We start from the raw sequence: 22,516 nt of genomic DNA, 5'->3' as shown, positions 1-22,516 counted from the left end.
AAAGATGCATAATTAATAAAATAACACAATGCATTTTTTGGAACTGGCGGACAAGAACGAACATGAAAACCATCCCTGACAACGTGGAGCGTAGTTACAAAGGCTGCCTTAATTAGTATCTTATTTATGTACAAAAATGAAAATACCTTTACGCAATATATTTTCATACACATTTTAAACATAAAAGCATAAACATTTGAAAAATCGACACATCGATCGCTAAATTTGCACTTTTTTTTTTTTTTTTTTTTTTTTTTTTTTTTTTTTTTAACTATATTTTTCGGAAGAGCGGCAGACGGCGGCATACAAGAACGAACTTGAAAAAACATCGTAGTCGATAACTTGAAGGGGAGTTTCAAAAGCTGCCTTTTTATCATATTTCTGCACAGAAATAAAAATACCCTATTTGTAATACATTTTCATACACATTTTAAACATAAAAGCATAAACATTTATAAAATCGACACATCGATCACTAATTTACACTTTTTTTAAATCGATATTTTCGGAAGAGCGGCAGGCGGCGGCTTACAAGAAAGAACATGAAAAAACATCGTATTTGATAACGTGAAGGGCAGTTTCAAAAGCTGCCTTTGTATCATATTTCTGTACAGAAATAAAAATGCCTTTCACGTAATACATTTTCATACACATTTTAAACAAAAGCATGAACATTTATGAATCGACACATCCATAGCTAAATTTGCACTTATGTAACTCGATATTTTCGGCATAGAACAGCGTCAGAGGCATATATTTTACCCTAATACCTACATAATAACTCTCCATAAAATTTGTTAATATAATTTGCATAACCTTTATGGTCTGAACGGCATTTCTACATATGTATGAACTCGTTAGACAACGGCGCTAGCGGCGCTGTTAACTGAAATTTGTGCCGTAAAGATACCTTTAAAATGCCTTATTTTTTTAATGATTATTTTTGACGACCGCCGTAAAACCGATTCGCCGTTGAGTGATTGCGCCGTTAACCGCGGGCCGTCTGTATTAAAGAAATTAACAATTTTAATGATATTTGAGTTCACTCTAAAAACCTAATTTAATAAGACCAGAATCCTATCCATTTTCCAAGCTATTAAAGTCTTGCATCTCAAAAATGGCCATTGTGAAGAAAAGTACAAATAGAATGTAAAATACATACTGGTAAAACAACACCATTTAGGGTGATTTCTCCAGTCATGGCCACATCAGAACGAACACAGCGTTTTGTCAAAAGAGAAACTAAGACTGAAATGATTGTGACCCCAGCTGAAGGACCATCCTTGCTGATAGCTCCAGCTGGAAAGTGCATGTGAATTTCTTCATCTTTCATAAAGTCCTTGTCAATCCGGAGCTGTAAATACATGATGAAATAAGAATTTATTAGACATATCAAGTAATGTGATATATAATGAAGTAATAATTTGTTAGAAATACTATCAATTAATGCAATATACAGGCAATCCCTGGGTTAGGACAGATTTATTATCGGCACCATGAGGAGGTGATAACAGAGTTATGGTGCCATAACATACATAACAGAGGCGCCATTGACCGAAACCTATAAATCACTGAGTTTCGGTAAATGGCAATTTTCGCTTATCAGCACCCCACCGAGAACGGAACCACCGCTGACAACCAGGGACTGCCTGTATTTAGTAGCTGCGTCAATTATCTACACCCGACACACACTGATGTTCACCAACCTCTTCTGCACATATCACTTATAGACCGCTTCCTCCAGGTCCTTACTTTGACATACAACTTTCTTAACTTTAGTAGGGTCAGCATCAAACTTCACTGGAGAAGCCTGGAGTTTTTCATTACCGCTACATATGTCCCTTACAGTTTGCTTTTTCACACTGTATTCTTCAGACTTCGGCAACAGCGACTCCAGCTTCTTAATAAGTTCTAATTTTCCACCAATGCTGAGGTTAGTGCATTTCCTTTACTCACCTCTCTCACGCATGAAAGACAGTGAAGGGCACAACAAAAAAACAAGAAGCAACATAGTAACATGTACAGTTACACGTGCACAAGAACGGCCAGTTCTGGAACTAGTACTAGGCTTTGTCTATTAATGACTATTATTATTGTATACATTTAGGTACAGTGTATTTAAATATGCATGATACACAGTACGATGCATGGTGCAGTGCAAGCAAACAATATGCATGCCACATGAGTAATATATGCGGCCAAACAATAACAATAGGCTTGCCATGCAAATAGTAAATGTAAAAACCACGACTCCCCTTGGCCATATTTTGTCTGTTGAATCTGATGTCCATTGGTTGCAGGTCCATTGAATCGAGGCTTTACTCTCTAATAATAATTTTAGAGATATGGTCCATAGAAAAAATCCGTACATTAGTGAAAGTTCCCCCTCAGCAAAGTATCCATTAGGACTTTGACGGACACTCTTAATTCCGCCGTAGAACTGACCATCATTTCGAACTTACGATAAATTCTACCTTCAAGACTGGCAATGGCACTGGGGTCAGAAGCATGGGAGCCAGTTACAGGAGTAGGTGGTACAAACGTAAGAGGACTGGAGATAGCATTAAGGTCAGGAGTAGAATGAAGGCTATGTGCCCCAACTGCTGCTCTAACTGCCACTCTCCACTTCATATCGCTATCGAATTTGTCAAAATGGGACTACAAAATCTTCTTTTTCACTCTAGTCTTTACATTCATCACAAGTATCCTCTTTCAAACTTGAATTTTCCTACAGATTGTGGGGGAGTCTTAAGTAGATTTAGTCAATCTGGTGTTACACCCCTCCCGACAGTACCTAATACAAGAGGAATTGGAATCAGACATTGAAATCACAATCAAGTCCAACTAAGCTTGTAATAAAAACCTAAGCCAGTGCTAATAATAAAAGCTATGCAAATATGAGAATAATTCACCAGATCCTGAGATAAAACAAAAAAACCGATGACAGAATTCAAAACAGAGCTGCTGCAAACCATCGATGTTACTCGAGAGCCAGCAGAAATGAATTTAGCTCTTTTGCTGCGTTATATGTCTACACAAAACCAATAGAAGCACTGCGCAGCTTTTAAATTTTTAGCTACCACACGATGGGAATAATAGTACATAATGTAAATACTTGGTAAGTTACTTATATAAAATAAATGTTACAAGAGGGTGGAAAGTAACACGGAAGAAAGCCAATACGAATGAAGGTACAGCAAAAGGAATAAAAGGGGTTGCAGCTACGGGCTGAAGGGATGCTGCAAAGAATCTTAAGTAATGCCATCAGTGCACTGCATGAGGTGCACTGACAGGAATACCCCCTACGGAAACTGTGAAAGAAAGGCCAAGCTAACCAGCCACTCGTAGGATAACAACACAAGCCCTGCCCCACTACTAAATGGCACTTAAAAAATGATACAAGTAAAAAACATTCACACTTGATTCAAATAACTAACAGTGCTCAACTGTTATCAACTATCTAGTATAAAACTAATTACCATACAGTAAAAAAAAAAAAAAAATGCGTTAAAACCAAAGTATTATCTTGTAAGTATAATATAGGATTATGTTCGTATTTTCCATGCCACATATATGACTCCTTAACAAAACCCTTTCCAACCTTTGATTTATGTAATATTCTTTCTTTTCCCTTCATCATATCCACGAGAGGAGTTGGCACAATTTTGCAAATATTGGCCTCATGAGAATACTGAAATTTTACAGAGGACCTGCAGTAACTATAAACATTAAGGCGTACCTCACACAAATCTGTAATAATTATTGTCATCTCATGAACAATTTAGTCAATATACATAAATACATACGAATTACAAGCAGCTCATCTTACCAATTCTGCATGCTGTCGAACCCAAGAAAGGGCAATTTTTGCAGACTCCTGCATGACTGAACCTAGTTGGCCAGTCAATGTGAGATTGGAATCTCCAGCAGAGCTCGTTGCTTCTACAACCATTACTTCTCCACCAACAGGTGTCCAAGCCAAACCAACCGCCACACCAGGAACACTTACGCGACCAGTTAAACCACTTTGAAAGATGGGAGGCTGTAAAAGTAAAAATTAAAAACTAGAAAGATGACTAACATTTTATTCTTGAAATAAAAGCACTTTCAGTAAAGGATACAATAGGACAATGCTGTCAACTTCATTTTGAAATCAGACTACATACATGAAATTACACAGAAGAATGGCATATAACATGAGTGGTTGTGGGATTCTTTACAAAATGACGCTGGTACCACAACAAGGTGCCCTAAGAAACGGTGAAAAATACAGAAGAATCAGAAGAAAAATTTGGACTTGCACCAAAAAAATTAATGTCTGCCATTTGTCAGGAGGGGTATCCTACTCATGTCCACTGTCATGGTCTGTTCATTACCTTCACGTAAAACAGTTATTTTTTACAGTACGTATTGACAGTAAGACGAAAATTTCTTCCAAGACTCTCTCACCTACCAAGGACACCTAATAGAGATGGCATAGAATATAAAATATAGGCGAAATGCTGGAACCTGTGAGGTCATTCAGCACTGAAATGGAATTTGAAAGTAAAACGTTTTGTAGGAACCTATGAGGTCTTTCAGCACTGAAATGGAATTTGAAAGTACAACGTTTTGGAGGAACCAATGAGGTCATTCAGCACTGAAATGGAATTTGAAAGTACAATGTTTTGTAAAGTGTAATAGGAGGAATACCTCGCAGTTACACTATGAAACAATTGTTAGGAGAGGATGGATAACAATATGTAAGAAAGAATATGAATGGAGATACAGTAAAAAGAATGAAAGGTATTGCATGAGGTGCACTGATCCCCCCCTCCCACCTTTCAAGGACCTACTGAAGATGAACCTTATTCTGATACAAACAGTGACAATCATGGGGGAAACTTCCTACCCTTAATGCCATATGATCGAGGGCAAGGTTTGACAACTCTTTTGCTTTACTTGCCAATGTCAGCTACTAAAATTCTATTGGCGAGGAGGCACGTTGTCCAACTTCACCCTCCTTCATGTTCTACGATTACCCAAATGCACATTCAAGACTGCACTGGGGAATTAATATTTAAGTACTATATCCAGATAAGACAAGGGAAAAAAAAGGAGCGGCTATAAGGTAAAAAAACAGGTTAATTTCTATTAAGAGCCACTACTTAACATCAACCTCTAACTTGGTCCTAAATACATAATTGCTATCTGAACTTCCCACCAATGGCAAAGTGCTAGGATTCTGGGGAGGGGGGAGAGGGAATGGCTGTGAAGCTCCCATACAATTTTACCACTTACAGGTTTTTCCATTTCTTCAGAAGTTCTTAAAATTTCTATTTGCTTGCCACTCAATTGTCAATAATACAACAGTAGATTACTCACCCCTAAAATGTCATGAATCATCTTTAAATCCACAATTATTGGTAATTCCATATGTTCTTTCAGCTGCACTAAATTTGGGAGTGCAGGTGAGCCTTCGGGAACAGGATGACTGGAATCCTCTTTCTCCAGGGTACTGTCCTCCTTTTGACTTCCTTCAGCTTTATGCATCTGATCTACCTCTGCTACTATAACATCTGAAACTGCCTTGGTTCCTACTTTAAACAAGAAAACAAGGCCTTTAATTATATAATGGTAAGCAAGCGCAAAAGTTAAAAAAAAAGTTAACATTATAATTTCTAAAATTTATAGAGATATAGTACTCTTGAAACAATGGAAATTTTCATTTGTAACTATCATACCTGTATCATCACACTTTGTTTCTGCAACCTGTACAGCTACAGCACGGCAAATAGCACCAATTTTACGTTCCAGAGCCCTGACTCCTGCTTCTCTTGTGTATTCTCCAACTGCAAAGAAACTGCTCTGTAGTACCCGCAATGATTTCCTAATTATTAAATTGCTTAATCAGCCCACAGTGTCACATTCCTTGATACTTATAAACCAAGGAGGTTAGATACATGGAGATGCCCTTTAGAAAACATAGACACTTATGGAAATAAACTAACTCCACTGTTTTTTGTTATGTCCTTTTGTTCCTTTTCTTTATTTTCTTTCATGGAAAAATAAGAAACTCTGTCTGAGCCATTGTACATTATTTCCAATTTACAATGAAATAAAGATGTATATAGATGATATAAAACATACACATAAAGGTGGGTACACACATGCAAACAGAACCTTGTATTGTAACCGATTCTTGTAACAAAACCGCAAGTGTGGATGGTTCCTCGAACCCGAACCCCGAACCCGCAAGGTTTGAGGCTTCGTTCGTCCTCCGTCCCGGCAATAATCGGTTTTTGGGCCCAAATCAAAGGGAAGTCTCTTTGCACGTTACGCAATGTGTGGAAGGGACCTGTATTGCACGCGTATCAACAGAGTCCCTTGTTTTGGTCAGTCAGTACTATTATGTCTACCACGGCTGATTGGAGTGAGGAAGAGGTCCTTCAATTTATTAGTTATTACAAAGAAAAGACTTTACTGTGGTATGCAAAACACCAGAACCCTTTTAATAAAATACAACGCAATGATGCATGGATAGATATATGTATATATATGCTACTTGCATGGTGGCCATCATCGGTAAACAACCCAGACAGACTGATGATCGCAGTGGATTGCAATGAAGTTACGTGCCTAACGTGGTTACGGTTCATCCTTACAAGCCACTGAAGTGCATGTTTCGTATACTATATCTGACGACTAGCATAGGAATATTGTACATACTTTTTAAGTATTTTTCTGCAATAGGTTTAACAGGCAAAATGACATGATTTTTTTATCAGTTCGCTGTTGTACGTGTTTGACTATTTATAAAAACATCTGCTTGTTGGTATAATATTCTAATACTGCATAAACAACTTTCTGAAAATCTTTCCTTCTGAGACTAATGTTACAAGTTTCATAATAACAATTTTTGTAAAAAAATTTTCACAGCTTTGACATCGACATCATCTACGGTGTGAAATATATTTGCATTACTTTTCAATCTAATTAAGTACTGCACTGTGCTCTTTGGTTCATCAGTTAAGAACTTCAATGCATGTTTCACAACGCATAGGTTTCTTTAATTTATACACAATAAACCCAGCTTTATATGCAACAATACTGTTGGTTCACAGTGACAGCTGACAAAAACTAGAGACATATGTGTAATCATCCTCATTTAATTCACCTGCAGACAATGCATAACAACTGTTAACCATTAACCTATTTCTACCAAATTAAGCATTTACAGCGGACCCCTCATGGGGGATACGTACCAGATCCCCCATGAATAGTTAAAACCTGCGAATACTTAGAACCCCTCTAAAAACACTTATAACTGCCTATCTTGAAAGTTCAAATACCAAATGTATACCTTAAATAACATCCTATTTCAAATATACCTTAAATAACTATCCTATTATTGTATTAATCTTGATTATATTATTAATATAATTTCAAAGTCATCTTAAACATTTTACCATTGAAAATATATACGTATAGTCATTAACAGAGAGAGAGAGAGAGAGAGAGAGAGAGAGAGAGAGAGAGAGAGAGAGAGAGAGAGAGAGAGAGAGAGAGGGGGGGGGGGTTATCCTTATTTAAAAGACTGAAATGGATAGATTATTGTACTTCCATAAAATACTATCACATATGAATTTTGAAATTAGTTATATTACTATTATTATTATTATGCGAAAATATTAATAAACATACACATGTACCATAGAAATTCTCTCATCTCAGTAAAAGAGAGAGAGAGAGAGAGAGAGATGAGAGAGAGATAGAGAGATAGAGAGAGCGAGAGAGAGAGAGATGAGAGAGAGAGAGAGACCGTGAGAGAGAGAGAGAATTTAGTGATCCTGAGAGGCAACACACACTCCCCCTCCTGACACTTGATAAATTTGACAGTTGTTGGACCCCAGCCATCTCAGCTTGTTACATGGAGTTCAAAGAGAAAGATGCAGGGTAAAATGCATTTTCTTTCATTCTTACATAATTTTTTTTGATTTATAATAAACTAAAATCTTGCTAATTCATTTTAGTATTTTCTTTAATGAATTGATATTATTGCTGTTTACATTAATATTGATATTTGAAAATTAGTAAATCATTTATCATCCAAAAAACATACATCTCTTTAAGAGAGAGAGGAGAGAGAGAGAGAGAGAGAGAGAGAGAGAGAAGTGAGATGAGAGAGAGAGAGAGAGAGAGAGAGAGAGAGAGAGAGAGAGAGAGAGAGAGATTTTTCGTAGTATTTGTAAAATACTTTCACATATGATTTTGTAATTACAGTTATTATTATTATTATTATTATTATTATTATTATTATTATATGAAAATATTAATAAACATATTATACATAGTGTACCATAAAAATCTCTCATCTCAGTAGAGAGAGAGAGAGAGAGAGAGAGAGAGAGAGAGAGAGAGAGAGAGAGAGAGAGAGAGAGAGAGAGAGAGAGAGAGAGACCTGGAGTTTGAAAGAAAGATGCGTGAAGACTGGGATTTCCTTCATTTTTACATAATTTTTAAAATTTATAAACTAAAATCTTACTAATCTTTCTTGAAGTAATTGCTCTTTACATTAATATTAATATTAGAAAATTAGTAAATCATTTATCACACAAAAAGCATACATCCCTGTGAGGGAGAGAGAGAGAATTATTAGTTATTATGTGATATCATTTAATCTTATTAAACTTACTAATACAGTATCGATCAATATTAATTTGTTAAAATTAGTAAATCATTTTTGTATCATAAAAATGCATTTAGGCATGAAAATAACATCAAAATACACTAATTAGTGATTATTTATCATCGGAAAATCCAGCGAATCAGTGAGTCCGCGAATCCTGAGAACGCGAATATGGGGGGCCCCACTGTATTAATAATCATATACATACATGTACCATAAAAATTCTCTCATCTCAGTAAGAGAGAGAGAGAGAGAGAGAGATTACATGAACGTTAGTCGGCAACTCGCTTTCCCTCCTGTCACATTATTCGACATATTTGACAGCTCTGGACCTCAGCTTAGTACCTAGATCTAAAAAGAAAGATGCAGGGTAGGTAGAATGGATTCTCCTTCATTCTTACATAATTTTTAATTTATAAACTAAAATCTTACTAATTCACTAGGCAGTCCCCAGTTATCGGAGGGGGTTCAGTTCCCGGGGGTATGCTGATAAGCAAAAACCACCATTAACCAAAATCCTGCAATTTATGGCCCACCATAAGCACTCTTATGGTACCATAAGGGAGATCCTTATGGCACCAGTAACTGGAACTTGGCCCGTTATGGTGCCATAAATCGCCGATTTTATGGTGCTAGAGAAGCCCCATAAAACTGGACTGCTGATAACCGAGTCCGCCGATAACCAGTGACTGCCTGTATAGTATTTTCTTTAATGAATTGATATCATTGCTGTTTACATTAATATTAATAGTATTGAAAATTAGTAAATCATTTATTTATCATATTAAAAACAGACATCTTTGTCAGAGAGAGAGAGAGAGAGAGAGAGAGAGAGAGAGAGAGAGAGAGAGAGAGAGAGAGAGAGAGATGGAGAGAGAGACTGAGAGAGAGAGAGAGAGAGAGAGAGAGAGAGAGAGAATTATTATTTTGATCATGCATTATTTAATCTTATGAAACTTTCTAATATGTACAGTATTAATCAATGTTAATATTTGAAAATCAGTAAATCATTTTTGTATCATACAAATGTATCTATTCATGACAATACCATCAAAATACACTAATGAATGAATATTTATCGTCAGAAAAACTGCAAATAAGAGAATTTCCTGCAAATATTGGGTAGATATGGTCCAAAGAAAAATCCACGATTAGGGGAGTCCGCGAATCTTGAATACGCGAATGACTGTACTGCCAGTCAAAAATTTGAGAATGTAAACAATATCAAATGCAAATGGCATGCAATGGCAATGTTTATATTCTTTAATACAATAACAATTTGCAAAATACTGAAATTGGATGCAGCAAGCAAAACAAACCTTATATAGGGAAATTCTAAGAGAATGGACAATGAACCTAGGACCAAAGATATAAGCGGATCTATTGGTTTTCTCCCACTGGGTGAGATACCATTCTACTGTTTACTCTTGTCCCTTGCAACTGGATCCACCTTCACCCCTCTTTTCCCTATTATCCAGAGGGGTGTGTTGCTACTGAAAAGTATTCATCAGCTAAGATAGCTTCACAGTATGGCTGACCATCTCACCTGCATCTAGTCGTTCCAGCACATGACGGTACTCTCCTTCATATTGCCGTAGTAAAGGAGTAGGAAGAAAGTAGTAAAGAAAAAGACCAGTCATCCCATTCATTCTACTTTCATACCTTCATCTTAGACTAGACGCAAACTGACCCGCCAGGGGCACTGGATGAACTATATCACTTGTTCCGGGCCGCCACCACTGGACCCAAGGAAAAGGTGTCCAAGGATCTATGGGCAACATCTTTCAAATAAAATGAGGTGAAAGTTGTTTGGCGTTTCCACACACCAGCTTTCAGAATTTATCCACAGACATGTTCTTCTTAAATGCCAGGGAAGCACTCACACCCCTGATGTCATGAGCTCTAGCTCCCACCTGGCTATCTGACCCTCTGTCTTCTGCCGTATAAGCATCTCTGATCGTCTCCCTTAGCCAAAACGATATTGTATTCTTGGACACTTCCTTCTTGTTCCGTTCCTGTACTTACGAACAACCTCTGGCACCCCAGGCCTGAGGTGCCTTGTTCTCTTTAAGTACTCCCTTAGTGCCCTGACGGGGCACAGGAGCATCTCAGCTTTGTCGTTGTCTACAAAGTCTGCCAAGGAAGGTATGGTAAAGGAGTCGAATCTGCCGTCTACTATTGTTGGATTTTGGGTCTTGGCCACGAATTCTGGGACAAACTCAAATACCATTGATCTCCAACCTCTCGAGTGCTTTATGAGATATGAGAGGCATGTAGCTCCCCCACCCTTTGGTTGAAGCCAGGGCCAATAAGAAGACTGTCTTCAGGGTCAGGCTCCTATCCGTGGACTGCCTTAGTGGTTCGTAGGGGGGTTTTGTCAGACTACTCAGTACCTTGGTCAGGTCCAATCTGGGGCTTTTAGCTCTTTGGTGGGCATGACTGTTCAAAGCTCCTCATAGCATGGCCAACTCCCACGAAGACGATATGTCCACTCCTTTCATTCGTAAGACTGAGGCTAGAGCCGCCCTGTACCCCTTCACTGCAGATACAGACATATGTTTTTCTGTTCCGAGATATATCAGAATGTCTGCTAACTGCTGAATAGTGGTACCGAGTGGAGACACGTTCCCTCTACGACACCAATCACAGTATGCTGACCACTTTCCTTGGTATACTGTCGCAGATGATTTTCTGATATTACCTGCCATCTGAGTTGCTGCTTTCTGCGAAAACCCTCGCGCTCGGAGGAGATACTTGACAGCCTCCACCGTGAAGCGATAGGGACTTCACCTACTGGTGGTACCTCTCCACGTGAGGCTGACACAGAAGGTTGCTATGGAGGTAACTCTCTTGGCACATCTACTAGGAGTTCAGTAGGTCTGGAAACCACTCTGCTTCGGCCATAACGGGGCCACAGGGTCATCTTGAGGTTCTGAGACCGCATTACCCTGTTCAGAACCTGCGGATTAGACAAAATGGAGGAAATGCGTACACGTCCAGATTGTCCCAGGGGTGTTGTAGCGCATCTTCTGCTACTGCCTCTGCGTCCGGGACTACTGAACAATACACTTCTAACTTTTTGTTGTACCTGGTTGCGAATAGGTCTATGATCGGTCCTTCCCACAACATGAGCATCCTGTCCACTACCTGTGGTGTAGGGACCACTCCGTTCCCAGAATCTGATCCCTGCGGCTCAAACTTGTCGGCCACTATGTTCTTTTTCCCAGAATATACCTGGCCTTGATGTCTACCAGGTTCTCTATAGCCCACTGGTGAAGTTGAACTGTCATCACATGTAACTGCCGAGAAAACTAGGCCTCCTTGCTTGTTTATATAAGTACTACTGTGGTGTTGTCTGACATCAATACCACTGAGTGTCCCTTTACTCTCTCCCTGAATTCCTGTAGAGCCAGAAAAGCTGCTTTCAACTCCAGCACGTTTATATGGAGTTCTCTGTCCTTGCAACTCCATTTTGCTGACACCATCAACTCCTCCATAGGGCTCCCCAGCCTTCTAGTGACGCATCGAGAACAGCAAGAGGTCTGGGTGGGAGGATTGTTGAAGGGGGACACCCACTGTCAGATTGTCGTCGTTCACCCACCACAGCAAGTCTTTCCTCACTTCTGCCGACAAGGGAATTTGCTCGTACGGGTGGGTGTCTACTGTTGGTGACCAAAACTCCTTCATCCTCCATTGTAGGGACCGAAGATGTAGCCTTCCTTGTGGTACTAGCTTCTCCAGGGAGGTTAGGATTCCCAGCACCACCTGCCACTGTCTTGCTGGCTGTGCTGCTTTCCCAGAAAGGCATTCACCACTTGTTTGCATTTCTCTACTCTTTGGTCTGTCGGGAATACTTTGGCTGTGTTGTGTCTATCACCATTCCTAGATATTCCAAACGTTGACTTGGATCCAACTGCGACTTCTGCTGATTCACCACAATACCTAGGCTGTGACAAAGCTGCAGGAGGGCCGCCCTGTCCTGAGTAATTTCTCCCTGGACTTTGCTATCACCAGCCAATCGTCCAGATATCTTATTAGCCTGATCCCCTGAGCATGCGCCCACGCCGACACGAGGGTGAACACTCTTGTAAAAACTTGAGGAGACGTTGTCAATCCGAAGCACAGGACCTTGAATTCGAAAGCTTTCCCTGCAAGACTGAAGCGGAGAAATTTCTTGAAGACTGATGGAGGTATCTGAAAGTATGCGTCCTTTAGATCGACTGTCAGCATAAAGTCTCTGATTCTGACTGCTTGTAGAACCGTTTCGGAGTTTCCATCTTGAAACTGGTTTCCTTATAAACAGATTCAGCGTTGACAGGTCTATTACTGTCCTCCACTCCCCGTTTGCTTTGGTACCAGGAAAATCCTGCTGTAGAAGCCTTTTGTCGGACTGCATACTTGTTGCACAGCTCCTTTTTCCATCATCTTCTTCACTTCGTCCTGCAGAATAGTGGCCTTCTGAGATTTGTGGGCATAAGTGACGTGGGGTAATGGTTGATCTATCAGGGGCGGGGTTACCTCGAAACGGGGATCAAATACCCGATCCTGAGAACATCCACCACCCACTGCTCTGCCCCTAGTTCCTGCCACACCTTCCAGTGATTTGCAGGCAACCCCCCACTGGTGTGGCCGAGTGATGGGAACGCGCCATCCTATCTTCTGAGCCTCTCCCTCTTCCCCATTGCCCCTTCCGCCCTCTGTTGTTTCTATTGTGAAAGGGCCGATGAGTATCCTCTTGGGGAAGAGGGTCTTGTGGACTCTATTAGGGATGCTATGTCTCACTGCCTTCTTTCGAGACATCTGCTGTTGTCTTCCCTCCAAAGGAGTAGTTTGACTGTTAGACGTTTTCCTAACTGCCTGTTGCACCAACCTATCGTTAGTGTCCATCCTTCTTCTATCTATCGCCTCTTCCAGTATGAACCTCTGGCAATAGCAGTTGCGATTCCAAGATATCCCCATTCCTCATTGCTAACAGGGAATCCAAATCCACATTGTGGCTTAGTCTAGCAATGCGCATCTCTCCATTAGCAGGATATTTGCCCAAACATGGCACTTACGTTTGTCAGGTACGCAATCGCCTTGGAACCTGACTGTAGTAATCTAATGAACAATGGTTCATCCACTACTTCCTTGTTGCTTCCGAGGATGCAATTTTCGCCACTGCTGTTGACCAAAGGTCTAACCAAGAAGCAGCCTGAAAGACAGAAGAAGCTGTTGCTTCTAACGTAGCAGCCTCTTGGTACGTCATCGAAGGGCACTCCATTTTAACCTGATCCAAGGTTAATCCAGGCCTTAACCTTACAACATTAGGGTTCATTTGTCTAGACAGCAAAGGGACCTTCGGTGTCGTATAATATTTCCTTTGCTTTATCATTGGAGGGGGAATAAATTTAAATGATCTATTAGATCTTAAGGAATTATCCCTCCCTGCAATCTTTGCGTTTTACGTGTTGCAAGACCGATTCCGCATGGACTCGAAACAAGGCAATTCATACGACACCTTGGTATCCCTCTTTAGTCCAAATGCCATGTCAATTCCAGGAGGAAGCATACTGGCCGGTGTTTCTGTCTTCTCCGAAAGGTTATTGAATTGACGAATCAAATCAATCACCTCTGCATACGAGGGCAGAAACTCTTGGTTTTCTCCTTCCTCCGGCTCTAGTGTACCATTTTCCGTCACAAGGGATGTTGTCTCGCTCTATCTTCTGACAGACGGCCCAGAATTCCACGGCCGCACTGCCCTACGGCCGCGGTCTCTTTGATCTTGCTGGCCGCTGTTTGGCTCGATCCCGGATAGTCAGCAGGGGAACGAGAACGTCTCACTCTTTCTCTGCTCACGGATCTAGAGCGAGAATCTCGTCTAGATCTCGAAGATGAAGGCTCCCTTAAGACAGACATAAGTTCGTTCTCTATTAGTATTGGCATCGTTTTCGAGCGTCGGCGAGCCCGGCCTCGACCTTCTATCCAGACGGACACTGCCTTCCACGAACGTATCCGCCGAGGTTGCCAACTCTCTATTTTTCGTACTTTTAATAGGAGCCTTATCGTCCTCCGTACGTATTTTGAACGGCCTTACGGGGGCGAAACTGGGACCTGCATTCCATCCTCTGCTGCACCTTTCGCCGCCAACGTCGATTTACCAGAGGTATCGCAGTTTTTGCGATCCGAACTGGCAACTCCGCCTCGGCCGCTAGCTCGCGCCGTCACCTCTCTCGCTTGTTCGGATTCTTGCGAACGGCTTCGTCTGCCAACCTTGTGGCTTAATAGCCACTGACTTTCCGACCTTCTTGCTGACTTGGAAATGACAGTCTTCGTCCGAAGATGAGGAAGAATTGATTCTCTCCTCTTGAGCCCGAGGATCCGCCAGGAACTCCCGAATCCTCCTCCAACGCTTGACTGGCGCTCGCCGTGACGTTATCGGACTTAGCGATGACGCCGAACTAGAGGAAGAAGACGAAGAAGGCGAATCACACTTTTTCTTTTTGTCTCTCTTATTCATTCTCTTCTTCTATATCTGTAATTTCTGCATTACAGTTTGCATTGACGGGTTCAGAAGGAGTATTAGCGTCTGGGTGCAGCGAAAAAAGGGCGAGAATCGGTCTGTGACGTCATCACGCCTGCCATATCGGAGTGTGACGTATGTTGTGACGTCATCCTCTCGTAGGGAGAGACTGAGAGGTTTCTGCTGGCAACCGCACGTTTGCTGCCAAACTACCTCCCACGTTCTGCATCGCTGTAAATACTGAGTGGGATGGTGAAGCCGCGGCATTAATTCCCATAAATTGCAAGCCCGGGGGATGAGGAACATTCAGCGCTGCCGGACCCTGCTGGAACCGTGACGTCATATAATGCGCAAGCAGACCATCCAAGGTTGGTACGCCTGGTAGGCCTAGCGCTGACCACGTACCATCTAACCTATGCGCTTGAGTAGCAGGAGCCTGGAACAAAGATGGCGGATCTCCCTCTCTACTTGCTGGGAACAAAGGAGAGTGCAAATTATCATAAAATTACCCAAGGCCCCTCCTGACGTTTCCGATACAGAACCGCTAGGAGAAACCGAAGGGGTATGAGACAAATCAAAAGCAGGTGGAGAAAACATATGGAGCAGCCTGGTTTATTACCGATACAAAAGAAGCTGGTAAGGTTTGGTCATCCAAAGAGGCGTCACCCCCTTCCTTTTGTATTGGCTTTTCCCATAGAACTTCTTCCACTGTTCCACCGACCAACCGCGACAAACAGAACACGGATTAGTAACCGTACATACGTTTTCCTGCACCTACTACACGTTGGATGAGGATCCGTCGACACCGAAGTTAGGAAACCTAGAACATGGAAAGCCACTGACTCCTGGGCATTTCCTTGTCTCCTCTTCGAAACAGTAGACGATCCCGATGTTGAGGCAAAATTCTCCATCATACACGTATACACTCTTACCACACACTGATCACACTTGGAGAAAGAAAAGGAATGAAAAATAAAAAATGAAATGGATAAAAGAAACGGGCAAACTGGAAAAAGCGGCTTTAAATGAGATCGACAGTAACACGTCTTATCTTAAAGGCGGTAGGAAAATAACTGGTGGGTCACAGGTAGCCGTGGGCATTCTGGGTATACATGCCCGTGACCTGGTTATAGATGCCATTAGTCCCTGGTCTCACAAGTGTAATTTTAATTCTACGGTTTCCAGCTTGGCGCTAGTAAATCCTAATGTTAGACTGAAGGTTTGTTTCGTGTATGAACAAAACAACCTTTATTTACCTAATTATTACTATAAAAAAATTATAAAATAAAACCTTTGCAAATGATTACTTGTCTCCAGAAAATATTTAGGTTTTTAGAATTATGGATCAGAGAACATAAACCTGTACAGTAATAGGAATGGAAGAGGTTGAAGCTAGGGGCCAAAGAGATGCTGCAGAGAACCTAGAGTAATGCCTGTAATGCAGCACATGCGGTGCACAGAAGGAACTACATACTCCCTAAGTGGTATAGCTAAAGGTGAATAATTCCAGTAATTTAAAAAAAATATGATTGGAGACCACTGCTCTACATAATATACTGCAAAGTAACTCATTTATGACTGATATGTAACTTACTTATGACTGAGATGATATCTTGTGGCATTTGAAGAATATCTGGTGATAATCCATGTTCTTCAAGCTGCTTTGGAAGCAAATGCAAAGTACCTATCATGACCTTCTCATCCTTAAAGAGAGAAAAAAAAATTATCAACTATGATATCTGAATCCATAAAAAATGTAACAAGACCCTTATACAGAGGTTATAGTAGAGTTAAGACAGTTTGGTGCGAAGAGACCAAAGGAAATGGAAGGTAAGTAATTAACCCTTAATGGACAAATGGCAATACGTAACAGGTTTGGGTGGTGGATGGATTCACACTCATGGTGAGCATCAATATTACACGCCATCAATTTGGGGAATCTGGCAGGTAAGAGGTTCCATTACTTCTACTCCATAAATTCACTAATGGCAACTTTTAGACTGGCTCAGATCAACTAAGTAGGCAGCTCATGAGGTAGTTGTGCTCTTGACTTCACGGCAACGTGTTTCTTTTCCACCCTTGATGTCTTTTTATTTATTTGGTCATGAATTTACCCAGAGGTTGCTGTTGGTTTTAGTTCTTAACTTTTATGATATTACATCAATTATAAAGAATTTTAATTTTGCAAAAAAACAAAGTGGTAAGAAATATTAGAAAAAAACATGTAGTATAATCCAAAAAGGTTACTACATACATCTTCAATCTCAGTAAATTTACATAAATACTTTACAAAAAATATGCTTAGAATTTGTTACTGATTTTAGCTCCTATCTGTTTTGATATTGTGTGAGCGGTAATTATAATTTCAGAAAATAGAATATAATTATTAAAAAAAACATGTACAAAATGGTAAAATTTAAGATTTTCTTGTAAAAGAGACCCCATAAGGGAAGGGGTTGTAAATAGTATTTTTCAACTTCTCAGGAAGGTAGGGAGAATTATTTAGATTTTTTTTATTACACCATGTGTATTTGCATATCTTTCTCTTTCTATTGATGTGCTTTTTCTTAAATTGGCCAACCTCAAAGTTTCCCTAGCCTGGAGTGCTGCATTTTTTTTTTTAGCCCAGCTCTTAAAGATTAAGAAGAAATGTTAAGGTGCTTGAAGGGTTGCTGCAAGGAACCTCCAGTATTTTCTACAGAAATGAGCAAAACATAACTGTATTATTTACCAATTACTTGCTTAAGTAGATAATTGAACAACAAACATCAAATTTTTAACCAAAGACTGAAATCAAAAGAACAATGACTCATAAAACTGACATTATGAAAAGTAATAATAAATATGACACCAAGTATACAAAAATATAATAACTCGCATTCAAAAAATAAAGGTTACATACTTGGGCTTTTGGTAATTTAGTTAGTTTGGGTCAACATTGTAATTTTGTTATTCTTTAATTTTATCATTTGGTTTTAACTATAGACGGCTAAGATTAATGGCCAGAGAGCATTGACACACCATATTCCAAATGAGAAAACCGCAAAGAGAAGAGGTGCATGATGGCTGGAAAATACTGAGATAAATGAAGGCTATGATGGGTTGGACACAAGCCTAGCTGTCCTGATTATCTGCACAGAACACAAGAATTAATATGGCAGCTTTTGCCATTTAATATAAGAAAAGTTATCTCATAGAAAACCTGCAAGTAAATATAAAGGAACAGGTACTTAAGCAAAACACAGTGGGAGGAAAAGTTGTACTTTTTTAATTAATTGTGCACTCCCCTGGTTAAACTGACTAAACTAAAAAATCTAGTTCTCGTGACTTACACCTCTGCAAAAAACTTGCGTAGTTATGATCAAAATGTTGAATATTCTAATCAAACTTCTTTGAGGGATTCATATTTAGTACCTGTGATTCACTATCAACTGAAATTTTGGCATACACACATCTCTTACTATTCATGTTGTTATTACATTGTTAAAAGACAGCAACTAGGACACATTGACTAAACATTAAGCCACCATTTGTTAAGTGAGTGTGTCCAGTTCTCAGCAAGGTTAACACCAACTTTACATTTGTTCACCAAAACCCTCCTAATAACTGTTCACATTCCAAGTGAGGCTTACCTAAAGTTGATTCTAAGGGGCTGGTAATTTACATGACAGAAAATTATGGAAACCTCAAACTATCACTGTGCTGGTAAGACAGGAAAGCTGAAAATTTATAAGAACACATTTTTAAAAATCCTTCCTATGCATTAGTATTTCATAAGGACAAAAGCTATTTCTAGATAATTAGAAGACAGCTACAAAAATTCAACTCCTTACAGCTGGCATTTGGAGTACATAGATATCAGTTAAATCCACACTTGAAGTCACAGCTCACAAATATGGATACATAAACAACTTTCCATCCTCATGTCAGGAACAGAACAATGATTGCTGGACCAATTTAGGGCCACTAGATAGGCAGTTCTATTGAAGGTTAGCAATTTCTTCAATAACAATGAAATCTGGGCCAGTGAAGGAGAGAAGTAGATTGCCTTCCCTTTATTCTACTCCAGTGTAAATGCATCTCGTGTTACTGCCTGAATGTCCAGGTTTGGAGACACACTGGAAGTTGATGCCTCCTATGCAGTAACAACAGGTTCACTTCAAGGTGTGGATGCTGGTTGACAATTACTTATAAAGAGGGTTTGTTATTTACTCAAAGCCACCACCTGCCTCAAGAAGCACTGTCACACTTAGCAATCCCATAACGTGAATTGCTAACAAGTACCACATCCTTGCCAAAGCAATCCACAGCCTTGACCAACAATAAATATGTGGTTCCTCTTGGGATACCATCAGTTCTAAGAAACCTAAGTAACATCTTCCAACCAATTCCAAGCTACCAGACAAGCCTTCAGATAGCATCTTCAACCCGTCAAATTTACCTAAACATGATGCATACAATCATGTACTAAGCATAGGAAAAGAAATGTATAATTATACACAATGTATGTGTAATACTTTGCAATGTGATACTCATGCACATTAAATACAGGCATTAAGGCCCAATGGAATTTTGGAGAATAGGATCATAACTGCTGAATTCAACTGGCATGTGATGGGGTAAACTGTGATGTTCCAAGTTCCAGGGGTTTGGAGGTGGTACGCTGAGGCAACAGCATCTCTTATAACCAAGTCTTTGATTTTCAGAGTGCATGCTCATGCCATGAAACAAAGCAGCATGGCACAATCACTTTACAAAACATTCATATAGTATGGAACTGTTTTTATATCTCACTCAAAACTGAAGTAAACAGCTCCCTCTACTGGGAATAGAAGCCTGAAGTCTATCACAAGATATATATGTAAAGCTTGGCCAGCACCTACTTTATACATCTGAACAGTCATCCACTTCTAATAGTTGTCAGATAAAACCTGACCATTTCCATCAATAGTTTATACTGAAGTTTGATACATGAAAATAAGTTTAAAACTGTTACAAGAATAAATACCGCAATGGTAAATTTTTCAAGCCCTTGATAATTCTTCTATTTATGTCCCAAAAGACAATAGCACTAGGCATCCAGAAGTAGTCTCAAGTTACTATCACTCTTGTTATTTACCTGACAACTAAACTTGCATACCTGAGTATAGCCAGGGACATGAATAACTTCCATTCGGTCCATCAGTGGAGATGGAATTGTGGAAAGTGTGTTTGCAGTTGCCACAAACAGTACCTGAAAAATTTATTTTATGTACATGATGTAGAGACAATGTACTAACATTAGTTTCCATATACAAGTTTTCTGAAATTAATGAAAATGTTGCAGGTTTCCAACATAAGAATCAGATGCTAAAAATTTTCTCCTTATGAAAATTTAACTAAATTACATAATTTCACGGGCGCTGGCAATTTCTAAAAATATACCAAAGTATGTACTAGTATACATAAAGTGAAAAGTGAAATGTCTTTATTGAATTATTCAAACCAAGAATAAGGAATAACAACCCTCATACTCCCAAGGAACTCTATGCAACTCTTACTCCTTCAATCTTGAAACCTAACTGCAAGTAAAAAATAGTCACAATATCCAACATTTAATTACAAAATAATGTCTGGATGTAATCATTCTTTCTTTATCTGATAAAAAAGTTACATTTTCCGGAAAACCCAATTACTAACCTGAGAAAGATCAAAGGGCAAATTTAGGTAGGTGTCTGTGAAGGTGGAATTCTGTTCTGGATCAAGAACCTCCAAGAGTGCTGCACCTGGATCACCATGAATACCTGTTCCAAGCTTGTCAATTTCATCAAGCAACATAACTGGATTGTTGACCTATGAAAAGAGAAAAAGTAGTATTATAAAGTATGCACACTTTAGGTATCTATCTATACTTACATAACTATATCTATATACAGTTGACCAACCCTCATTAAGGCTAATAGGGAGGTCAGGGTGTCCGTCTTAGCCAGTAGTCCGGTTTAACCAGCGACAACTATACATAAATATTAATACCTATAAGTATACGTACTGTATTTTGTTAATTTTAAGAGTGAGTTATGAATAATAAACCAGTGTAGAAACGTTTGAATTACCCCTCCAAGTACAAGATGGTAAATGAAGAATAAATTATAATAATTATAGAATTCAGCTGCATATGCAGATGCCTAGGCCGAGACATGAACGCATAATTGGGTAATCAAAAATCACTAATGCAGCAAATAATTTTTTTCTTTTTTCATGTTTTTTCCCTTAATTATTCATTATAGTTTAATATTTATAATAATACACTGATAATGTGAGATCATTAAGATCATGAATAATAAAATAGTGGGATAATTAAGAACATATGTTCAACACATTTTTGTTTTCAACAAAAATATTCCATAAAACAAAAACATACATGACCAAAATAACGGTAATTCAACTAGTAGTGAATTTTAAAGATAAGACAAAATAATTTCATCACATTAATCTGGGAGAGGGTTGTTCTTTATGGTTGCCAACTTCGTCAACAGTTTGCAGTCGTATTTTGTGATCGAAATATCTATAAATAGAACAGAAGTAGAGGGCTATCATTGGTTAACAGCTAACCATGGCAACCAGCCGACCAATCTGGTTTTATCTGTATTCTGTCTGTAAGTGGGTGTGTTTTGAATACAATATAGTATGTAGTTTTTAATAGTGTATGTATTTTACTGACTTTTTGAAGAATAGAATGAATTCCTTCCTTCAAAATTGTTGAAATATAAAAATTATGACATAGTTATTTAATCAATATCTCTCTCTCTCTCTCTCTCTCTCTCTCTCTCTCTCTCTCTCTCTCTTCTAAAAATATACAAAGCATCGTACTAGTTGCCAGTCAGGCAGTACTGCAGATAGGTAAAACTGTTGCTTACAGTACTTCCTACCCTTCCGGACGGTATGTACTGCGTGCTGTACTGCGTGCTGTACTGCGTGCAAGTTATATCAGTTACAGAACTGTATATAAAAATAAAAATATAAATGAAATAAGAAAGATAATGGTACTCGAACAGCGGAGGAACAGGAACTATCTTAAATCGTTGACAAACATACGTACGTATTTCAATTAAATCGGCACAAACCTTTTCACTGGAACTTAACCCTTAAACGCCTATTGGACATATTAAACGTCGACGAAAATTGTCTGTTGGGTGCTTAATTGACTTATGATACATCGACGCAAAAAAGTTTTTTTTAAATTCGCGGAAAAATAATTATAGGCCTACTTGGCGAAAACTTTTGAATCACGCACCTTGAGGGATGCTGGGAGTTAACATATCAAGCTGTTGTTTTGTTTACAAGCGTTACCCAGGCGCGCATGCACG

At 39.2% G+C, this 22,516-nt stretch overlaps 1 protein-coding gene across 1 annotated transcript in view; it reads right to left on the bottom strand.

Moving 5' to 3' along the window:
- Positions 1-22,516, bottom strand: part of LOC135212072 (lon protease homolog 2, peroxisomal-like) — a 249,420-nt gene that overhangs the window by 21,276 nt on the left and 205,628 nt on the right. The window contains 7 exon segments of the mRNA XM_064245420.1: positions 1,163-1,354; positions 3,830-4,042; positions 5,365-5,579; positions 5,724-5,831; positions 16,765-16,873; positions 20,311-20,403; positions 20,850-21,002. Coding sequence (XP_064101490.1) covers positions 1,163-1,354; positions 3,830-4,042; positions 5,365-5,579; positions 5,724-5,831; positions 16,765-16,873; positions 20,311-20,403; positions 20,850-21,002 — 1,083 coding nt within the window.

The sequence above is a fragment of the Macrobrachium nipponense genome, chromosome 40, assembly GCF_015104395.2.
Source record: "Macrobrachium nipponense isolate FS-2020 chromosome 40, ASM1510439v2, whole genome shotgun sequence".
Taxonomy (NCBI): Eukaryota; Metazoa; Arthropoda; class Malacostraca; order Decapoda; family Palaemonidae; genus Macrobrachium; species Macrobrachium nipponense.
This window is presented reverse-complemented; position numbering and strand designations above follow the sequence as displayed.